Below are 10,794 nucleotides of genomic sequence, written 5' to 3' on the forward strand. Positions count from 1 at the left end.
CTTCACGCCTGCTGCCGCTAGATCCCTCTGCCCGATGCCGATGCCCACGCTCAATGCCCACGTTGTTGACGAACATTTCACTGAATTCGCCCCTCCAATCTATGTGAACTGTAGGTATGCGCCGTATGCTCCTATGCCCAATGGCTTGCGCAGCCGCGCTTGCACCCTCGGCCGAGGCAATCTGCGTCGATGCCAAGCGCTTGGCTGATTTTCTTTGGTTGGATAGATGCTTCTTGCTTCCTTCTAGATTGTTTCCCTTTTTTTTTGGCTATTGTATCCTTGTTCTGTTGTGCAGATGGAATGTTGAAATGAGGGATATGAGGATGCAGCAAAGTAGGATGATATTTTACATTATTTGGACTGCCAGATTGCATTCTGATTTATACATCTCATGCTACGTTGCTATCAAAGTGCAATCATGACTTCTCTTTTACTCTTTTTATTTTTGAGCAGGGGTATTTTGGTCACATAAAAAAGCTATCCCAATCACATACCCAATACATACCAAACAAAGGAAATGACTAAAATCTCATTACTTATCCCAAACCATCTCTCTGCTACCCAATCTATTTCCCTTTCCCAAATCCAGAGGCCATCCAAACGCCACCGAAGCGAATATTTAATTAAAATTTTCCAAAGCAACCTACTTTTATAACTTATAGAAATTTTTAATGCCTTGAATAAATTTTAAAAAATCGGGGAAAATTTACTAATATTTTTATGATATAATGTACTAATTTATAAAAATATTTTCAGCCCTAGATTATTTGATGAAAACATGAGTTACTTTGTAATGCTCTATTTATTTGCATTTTTGTCATTTCAAGTGATATTCTCTTTTTAATTCAAATTGTTTGAATTCAAATTGAATTAAAAAGAGAATATCAAAATGCCTCGCATGTCCATTAATTTTTTATTACCTGACGGACAGGAATCATAAGATCTCGTCCGATAGACGGGTGATGGTACCTTACTTCTACGACTTTTTAAACATACCTGCATTCTTGTGAATATTAAAGAACAAAATATTAATAAAAAATCGATTCGAGACCACCCAAGCTGGGCCTTGTGTTCTTCTAATCCAACAGCGTCGGCGACAGCATCCTTTTTCAGTCCTGACATTGTCTTGTTTGTTCCTCCCGGAAAACACTGAGTAACGTAGCTTCGATGCCCGGCGATGCATCCTCTGAGACAGCAAAACTGAAGAATACGATGTGCCATCTAGCATTGCAGCCGTGACGGTCGAGCCAATGTGCAGCAGCAGGCATATAAAAGGCACATGCATGCTTGCACGACACCTGACGATCACAAATCGAGATTGCAAAGAAGCTTAATTTCTATACACGTCACCATGGCGCATAGTGCATTGCACGCACGCCCATCGCTACCAGTCTACCACTGCTACTACTCCTCGTCAGTGCATGCAACCTCCTCTGCGTTGCTTCCCTCGCTCCGGTTGCCACGGGCGCCGAGCGGACGTCATACATCGTCCACATGGACAAGTCCGCCATGCCGCCGCACCACTCTGAACACCGGGAGTGGTACGCCGCCACCGTCGCGTCTGTAATAGACGCTTGGACACATGACCGTGCCGAGCCGCGGCTCCTCTACACTTACGACGAAGCGCTCCATGGCTTCGCTGCGACCCTCTCCGCCTCCGAGCTCCACGCGCTCCGCGGCACGCCGGGCTTCGTCTCGGCCTACCCGGATCGCCGCGCCACAACGCGTCACGACACAACGCATTCCACGGAGTTCCTTCAACTCAACTCGGTCAACGGACTGTGGCCGGCAGCCAAGTTCGGCGAGGGTGTCATCATCGGTATGATCGACACCGGAGTGTGGCCGGAGAGCGCAAGCTTTGCCGACGACGGCATGCCCCCCGTGGCGTGCCATGTACAAGGTCATCTGGCCCGAGCCAGGGTTCAGGTACGCGTCCAACGTGCTCGCCGGCATGGACACTGCGATCGCGGACGGCGTCGATATCATCTCCATCTCGAGCGGCTTCGACGCCGTGCCGTTGTACGAGGACCCCGTGGCGATCGCCGCGTTTGCGGCCATCGAGCGCGGCATCCTCGTCTCGGCATCAGCAAGAAACGATGGCCCACGGTTCGGCACCCTGCACAACGGCATCCCCTGGCTGCTCACCGTCGCGGCCGGCACGGTGTATTATGACAAAATGCGAGGTAGCATCGCCGGCGTCACTACATACCCGGAGAATGCTTGGATAGTGGACACGAAGCCGGTCTACGACGACGCTATATCAGCGTGCGACTCAAAAGCGGCGTTCGCAAATCTAACAACTACTATGGTCGTGTGCCGTGACACGGGAGATCTGATCGATCAAATCAGCAATCAAATCAGCACGATCTCGGAGGCTGGCGTCGCCGCAGCCATCTTCATCTCAGGGGATGTATATTTCCAAGATTCCATGCCACTCCCGGCTGTTATTATCAGCCCAAAAGATGCACCAAGGCTGCTGAGCTACATCAACTATAGCGCGCTCCCAACGGGAACCCTGAAGTTCCAGCAGACGATCCTCGGCACACGGCCGGCGCCGATGGTCAACTCATACTCCTCCCGAGGACCGTCGAAGAGCTACGCCGGCGTGCTCAAGCCGGACATCCTGGCACCAGGGGATAGCATCCTCGCGTCGGTGGCGCCCGTACGTCCTTTTGGGCTGATAGGTCAGACACGTCTTGGCAGCAACTTCCATGTTAAGTCCGGGACGTCGATGGCGTGCCCGCACGCCAGCGGCGTCGCGGCCCTGCTGCGCGCGGCGCACCCCGACTGGAGGCTTGGAGCGCGGCCATGATCAAGTCGGCGATGATGACCACAGCGATCGCCACCGACAACACGTTCCGGCCGATAATGGACGCTGGGTTCGGGAATGCCACGGTCGCGAACCCGCTGGCCATGGGCTCAGGCCACGTCGACCCAAACGCGGCGTTGGACCCGGGGTTGGTGTACGACGCCGAGCCGGGGGATTTCGTCGCGCTCCTCTGCGCCTCGAACTACACGAACGCCCAGATCATGGCGATCACGAGGTCGTCGACGGCGTACAACTGCTCCTTCTCGTCCAACGACGTGAACTACCCGTCCTTCGTCGCGATCTTTGGTGCGAATGCCCCTTCCGGCGAGATGCGGTTCAGCAGGACGGTGACCAACGTCAGGAAGGGCTCGGCGGTCTGCCGCGCGTCTTGGGTGTCGCCGAGCAACGTCGACGTGCCCGTGTCGCCGGGGACGCTGAAGTTCAGCAGGATGGGGGAGACAGCGACGTTCGAGGTGGGAATCAAGCTCACGGCACAACTCTGTCGAGCTCACGATCGAGACGAGGGGCTCCGACCGCTCTTCGCAAGACGGCACATGAGGTCCATGCCGCCTGCGTACGCTGGCCTATGACAGCCCCGCGCCCGGAGAAAAATCCTATGGGACCAGGTCTACAACCTCATCAACCTGGACCCCTCCAAACCATGACACGTGGCGGCACAAAATATTGAAGCATCCATACCATTAACTCCCCCGTTAACCCCACTAATCTCATTCCAGATTACCTGCTCTTACTTCTAATCCCGATCTTAATTCTTCAACTTCCATCGCAAGGGTCTGCACCATGACAGCACCGTAGAGGATTTGCACCAAGACGTCATCGCTGACGGAGGCGTCGATCACTAAAGCGCTCAGGCTATGAAGGGCCTTCACCACGACGACATGGTTGACGCGCGCCGTGACCACGCCAGTGCTTTGGATGGAGATGGGTTGCACCACGACGCCATGGTTGGTGTGGAGTTCAACCATGACGGTGGTCCAGTCAGAGAGGGCCTTCATCACCGCGTTATCGCTGGTGCAAGCTGCGACCATGATGGCGCTCTGGACAGAGGGGCCCTACACCACGGCGGCAGCGAGGGCATTGGCATTGACCTTGATAGACTGGAACGTGAGCAACAAATTGGATACGGAGTAGTTCCTTGACTAACAGTGATAATCTAGAACAAAGTGCTGCGCCAAATTTAGAGGCAAGTCATAGCAAACTGTAACTATCTTACTGGAAGTCTTTACATCTCTCACGTGATTGTGGCCACCAAGTTGGGATATCTTATTTGATACAGTACTTTCACAACTAATTGACTATGTACTTTAACTATGCCATAGGTTAATAATCGAAGTGCATCTTCAGAAAATGTTCCGAGAGTTGGAATGTGCTTTTCATCTGAAAAAGAGGCTTATAACTTTTACAATTCTTATGATAAAAAGATTGGATTCAGCATCAGATAGTGCCACTTGAAAAAAGGGCAGATGGACTATATCTCCAAGATACTTACTTTGTAGTAATGAAGGTCCGAAGACTATTCATCCAACTCATGAAACCGTGAAAGAACAAGCTTCTTCAAGAATATGTTGCAGTGCTCATGTTCAGTTCTACATCACTCGCGAGGGTATTTGGAAGATACAGTAAGTTTAACTTGAACACAATCATTCTTTTGTAACTCTAGATAAGACTCATATGCTTAGGTCACAACGTGAAATGTTAGATACTGATCGGCACATAATCAAGAAAATGCAGAATGCAGGAATCAAGCAATCTGAAATATTCAATTTCTTTGAACATTGATCTGGTGGGGCTGAAAAATGTACCTTTATTTTTTTTTATTTTTTTTTACTTTTTAGAAAAGCGGCAGGAGATCTATCTTTATTAGAGAAGGAGTAAAAATGATTACATAAATTAAAAAGCCAAAGAGCGTCCAGCCCGGGGAAATGAAAACAAAAAGGCCACTGTCCGGAGAGAAAACACCGCTCGGAAAATGAGAAACAAGGTGGCCAAAAACAACGACTACGACTCCCATACAGGTGGCCAAAAACAACAAGCTAAAACTCCCCCAAACACTCCCCCAAACGGGGACAAGCAACAAATAAAGCAACAGGGAAACAGCATGACAAAATTAAGGAATGGAGGAGGACGATAAGAAAAAATCGTCGATGTGCTCTTTGATGATCTGGATCACCTTGAGTGATTCCTCCTTCTTATGTTAAAATGTTCTTCGATTTCTCTCTTTCCAAACATTCCACCAAAAAGTAATCCTATTTCCATTGAATTCCAGCCAAAGTTTTTTGTCAATGACTTTTTGTGCGGCTGTCCACCATCCAGTTAGAGTCCGATAATTATGAAAAGGTGGCAAATTCTAAAAATGCATCCAAGACGAAGTGTGCATCAAAACTTTCTTATATAGACGCAATCTTTGCACAAATACACGACGGTCTCATCCTCTTGATCACATAATTGGCAAATTTGGTTGAGGGGCTAATTTCATTTCACCAAATTATCAACGGTGAGGATTTTGTTTTGTAAAAGGATCTAAGAAAACATTTTGTTTTTTCTCTGTTCTGGCCCTCCAAATCTTTTGCAAGCTATATTTCTTAATGCATCCAAAAAATTAGGTGTCATAAGCACTTTTAGTGGTATATTGCCCATTTGCCGTCCATTTTCAAGAGATTAAGTCTGGAGTGACGTCCTGCCGGGCAATGTCACGCACCAAACGCCATAGGACAATTAGCTACTGTAGCTCTTCTTCGTTTTCCAATAGCTGGATATGCCGCAGCCATATGTGATTGTTAAGGCCGATTTTGACAGAGATATTATTTCTCAGGAATTTGTCATAAACGAGGGGTGTAATGTTGTGAGGGGCTTTTCCATCCAACCAGTTAGAATACCAGAAATCAGCTTTTTCTCCATTCCCAATTGATAATATGGTCGATGCCTAGAAGAGTGACTTGTCTTTTTCGTTACACGGCACCAACATACGTTTCCAAGGTCGTTCTTGTTCTTGCCAATTGAGCCATAGCCATCGGAGTCTCAGTGCCCTCGCAAACTTTCCCAACTCTAAGATACCCAAACTGTCTAAACTTTTCGATTTGGCAACTATCGTCCAATTTACGAGACAATGCTCCCCCTTCACATTTTCGGGGGTTTCTCCTCTCTATAGAAAACTCGTGCGTATTCTGTCGATTTTTTTTGAACCATTTTTGTAAAGTCAAAATGGTTAGGTGATATATTGGTTGAGATGAGAGAACGGATTTGACTAGTGTGTCTCGGCCTGCAAGAGAAAAAAACCTTTCCGACACGGTTGAGTCAGGCCGGCACGAGCATGACCTAGCTAGGCACGATCTGGCCTTGTACGTATGGATCCGACTATTTTCTATATATATTTTTAATTTTTTAGCTATTATCTATTTATTTTCTATATATTTTTATTATATTTTATCTATTTTCTATATATTTTTTAATTTTATAGTTAATTTTTTTATTTTGATATCGTGCCCGTCGTGCAGATGAATCGAGCGTGGTATTAACTCAGGCATCAGAGAGTCATGCGAGCCGGTACATACGATCTATTACAGTAGCTGAACCAGTTTACCCGAGTGAGCTATTTAGCCTATCTCTGACGGCACGGTTAATCGAGCGTGGGACAGAACAGTGATTAGCTTCAGGCGTTTGAAGGCGGGGGATGAGCCGTCAGATGCGCTCGATTCTTCTGCAGTTCAAAGGACTGCCATCATTATCGCAAAAGTCTAACAGCCTGCTAAAAGCGAAAATCTAGAAGAAGTAACCTGAAAGGTCTATATATTATTTGATTCTTATACCATAATATAAAAATAAGAACTTTCTATACATATAAAATAATATCTACTAAAATCAGATGAGTTGATTTGTATTTTATATTCTATATATATTCTATATATTTAACTATTTTCTATATATATTAAATAAGAAGTACTTACTATTTCTGTTCTTTCCCTTGGATTTTCTTTTTATAAATATAATATACGACCCTTGTGATTGTTTATTTTCAAATTATCGCAAAAGCCACAAACGTCAAAAACAGATCGGATAACTAATTCTGTAGATTCATGGACAAATATCATGCTATCTAAAGTCTAAATTCATCCTGGATCAACTTTTTTTGAGAGGCATCCTAGATCAATTGGTACAATGACATCCCAGTAAAATGGAAAGGAACCCACGCCATCGGATGGCCCATCAGATAAACCCCCAGAGCGAGGGCGCCCCTCCCGTCACATCCACCGCCATTACACCATCGTCAGTCACGTGCCAGAATTCAACCCACGCCCATCGCCCATCGGTCATCAGATTACCCACGTAGCGCACGGAGTTTTGAGGCATCCGAGGACCGAGGCGACGAGCCCGCCCGCACAGGACCGCAACCACCGCACCACATCCTTACGCGCTGACGACAAATCAACCGCTTTTTTCTGTCCAAGAAACGCAGCCTTCCCCAGATTCTTTTATTTCTGTACTTCTTAAATAAAAAATTATAAAAATAGATATTATTTTAAAAATTACACATCTAGAATTATTTCACCAGTTAGAAGGTTTAAAAATAAAAATACTAGTTTCAATACTCTCAAAATTCAAAACAAACTTATATCACCGGTTGAGAGTATCAAAATATTGTATATTGAGTATTTTTTAACCTGTTGTTCAGTTAAAAGCATTGAAATATTGTATTTTGAGCTTTTTTTAATATATTGCCGGTTGGCTTTTAACGGATGATGTGAGTTTAGATGTGCTATTTTTTAAAACAGACATCTATTTTTACAATTTTTTAATATAAAAATATAAAAATAAAAAGTTCGTCTTTCCCGTCCAAAAACGCTGCGCCGGGGCCAAAAGAACGGCCACGTATCTCTTCTCACCCGACCATCCTGCCCCGCCCGCGGCTAACCAAACCAGTTCCCGAACCCAGCCCGCCACCGCCCCCCGCCCCCACGGCTCGGCGCGCCAGGTGGCACCGCGTCCGCGCTGTCATCAGGTCGCGAGCAGGCCCAACCCTCCACAGTCCACGCCCCCAAGTCCAAAGAAGTAACCAACCGGCAAACGAAGGCGCTGATCCCGCAGCCGCGGCCAGCCGCAGCCACCTAGGCCAGCCAAGCCAAACGCGGGAGGGCATGGAGCGCAGGCAGCCCGCGCCGCAGCCGCCGCCGCCGCGGCGGAAGGGCGCGGTGGCGAGCCGGGAGTGGCTGGTGGTGCCGGCGGCGGGGGAGGCGCGCACGCGGGAGTTCGGGAAGCACCAGATCATGGAGATGACGGGGCTGCCCGCGCGCGACCTCCGCGTGCTCGACCCGCTCCTCTCGTACCCCTCCACCATCCTGGGCCGCGACCGCGCCGTCGTTGTCAACCTCGAGCACGTCAAGGCCATCGTCACCGCGAACGAGGCGCTCGTCCCGAACCCCGGCAACCCGCTCCTCCGCCCCTTCCTCTCCGACCTCCACGCCCGCCTCGTATTCCCGGTACGCGTCTTTCTTCATTCAGAAGCAGCCGAATTCACTCTCATACTCTGTTGTCATGGTACTACTAGATTGCTTCTGTAACTGAGATGGTTGTTTAGTGCGCTCCGCACTCGAGCCGAACTCGTGGTGATGTTTCTGAAAATTTTGTTGGTCCTTCTGTGTGAAGGATTTGCCTAGCACGAGTCCGGCGACTGATCGCGGCACAGACACAGAGCAAAGTGAGGGGAACGGGCCAACGCTGGCGGCGTACAGGTCTGGGAGCGTCAAGTTCCTGCCCTTCGAGTTCAAGGTGCTCGAGGTCTGCCTCGAGTACACATGCAAATGCTTGGAATCTGAGGTAAATCAATCACTATAGCATATATTTCCTTCAAAAAATCACTATGGCACTCATGCAACTCTTGCTTGTTGCTGATGATGAATTCATGGGACATGTTTGCAATGATTTTAAAATGGGTTCACAAATCTTGCTAGACGCTGGCTCTCGAGAAGGAGGCGTACCCGGCCTTGGATGAGCTGACCTCCAAGGTTAGCACGCTGAACTTGGAGCACGTCAGGCAGATAAAGAGCCGGTTGGTCGAGCTGTCAGGGCGCGTGCAGAAGGTAGGGAGAGGGAGTCTTGTGCTAGTGTGCAAACTGAAGACTTTAAGTGGCGCGCTGTTACATTTAATCATTTGGCCATCTGTTTGTGCTGTGTTGTGTGGCTTGTTCTTTTGCAGGTGAGGGATGAACTCGAGCACTTGCTGGACGACGATATAGACATGTCTGAGATGTACCTGACTAGGAAACTCACATTCCAAGGACTCAGTGAGTCATTGGGCATGGTGGATTCAAATAAGGATGCACCCATCGATCATGACGAGGAGAAGTATGTAATCCCCGTTCAACTTTCTAGTTGATAGGATCAGAGAAGGAAGTAAACTCCCTGAATTATTTTTGAAGACATTTTATCAAGCCGAACTGTATGTCGACAGGCCGTATTGATGGAAAGATAGTTCATACCCTGTTCTGGACATATATGATTTTCATTTTAATCTTACCTTTGTTATTGTATTCAGGGAGGAAGAAGACCATGATGATGAGACAGAGTCTGGCCGTGAAAGTTCTGTTTATATTAAGCCTAACATTGAAGAATTGGAAATGCTTCTTGAAGCTTACTTCGTGCAGGTTGATGGAACGCTGAATAAATTGTACAATGTATGTTTCATCTTGCTCTATTCATAGCTTGACCTAACATAACATCTTCATGATTGAATTGCTATACATATGAGATCCCTCAGGTTTGTTAATTAAATAATCAGGATACTAAGAGCAAATAGCAATATAACTTGCTCGAAATAAAGTAAGCAATTAGGAAAATAGCAACAATTGTTTCTTTGATGCACTGTACCGTAGCTGTTATAAAGACGAATGATGGATCATACTGATAATTGAGTAAACTTGAAGATAAATGAATGCAATGCCATGAGAAATTGGCTGTTGAACAGATCACTGAAAATTACACAAGTATCTGTTATCCTGAATGGTGTTTTGTAACAATACAGTCACTAGCATGTTCCATGCATGAATTCAGTAACCTGACATGTGCCTTTTACATTCACAAAGCTCCGGGAATACGTGGACGACACCGAAGATTACATCAACATAATGCTCGACGAGAAGCAGAACCAGCTGCTGCAAATGGGCGTCATGCTCACGACGGCGACCGTGGTGGTCACCGCAGGAATTGCGGTCGTGAGCTTGTTCGGCATGAACATCCACATCGACCTCATGAAAGCTGCGGAGACCGATGAGGAGGCGAGGATCAAGAACATGAAGTTTTGGGAGACCACCTGGGGCACGGTTGCCGGATGCGTTGTGATATATCTCCTAGCTATCTATGCTGGCAAGAAGAGTAAAATCCTGCAGTGATCGTGCTGTTCTCAGTTCAGCAAACGATGGAGCAGAGGAAGTGTCACGCAGCAAGCTCTGCAGCATGAGGCGTCCATTTTGGATTGGCACGAGATTCCTGGGTTGTGTATACGATGCAATAACTACGATGATTACGCCCTCGTTCTTCTTCTAGGATTTAGCACGTTTGATCCCATTTTTGGACTAAATTGGCCTTTTTTGTTTGTTGTTCTAGCAAAGAGAAGGGTCAGTTTGATTCATTCGTTGGAGTTGCATCACTTGTTTAATCCGTGTGTGGTTCACCTCTCACTGCTAATGTTTAGTCCCGTGTGATTACGCTAATGCTACGATTGATCTAGCTTTCGTGTTCAGTAAGTCTAAAAATTGGTACTCACTGGCTTGCGTACTACGTGTAGTTTCCGCATTCCGCTGTCCAGCGCGCGCAACGAGACACAACACCACTACATCTCGGTCGGGTCCAGGGGACATGGCATCCCCCTCTTGGTCCTCCCCGATGGCCTCCTCGCTGCCGAGGGCGTCTGTCTACATCCCCGAGAAAGGATCCAACCTCGGCGAGAACGCACCGTCGCTGGAGACGCCGGA

The 10,794-nt window shown here is 47.4% G+C and overlaps 1 protein-coding gene and 1 pseudogene across 1 annotated transcript; both read left to right on the forward strand.

The window, feature by feature from the left end:
- Positions 1-34: 34 nt before the first annotated feature.
- On the forward strand, positions 35-3,934 carry LOC133885862 (subtilisin-like protease SBT3; annotated as a pseudogene).
- Positions 3,935-7,750: 3,816 nt separating this feature from the next.
- LOC133925281 (magnesium transporter MRS2-E-like) lies at positions 7,751-10,466 on the forward strand. The gene is made up of 6 exons (XM_062371195.1): positions 7,751-8,304; positions 8,471-8,641; positions 8,776-8,904; positions 9,021-9,169; positions 9,360-9,498; positions 9,907-10,466. The coding sequence occupies exons 1-6, from the start codon at positions 7,963-7,965 to the stop codon at positions 10,210-10,212; spliced, it is 1,236 nt and encodes a 411-aa protein (XP_062227179.1). The 5' UTR covers positions 7,751-7,962; the 3' UTR covers positions 10,213-10,466.
- Positions 10,467-10,794: the final 328 nt, after the last annotated feature.

Source organism: Phragmites australis, chromosome 1 (genome assembly GCF_958298935.1).
Source record: "Phragmites australis chromosome 1, lpPhrAust1.1, whole genome shotgun sequence".
In the NCBI taxonomy this organism is placed as follows: Eukaryota; Viridiplantae; Streptophyta; class Magnoliopsida; order Poales; family Poaceae; genus Phragmites; species Phragmites australis.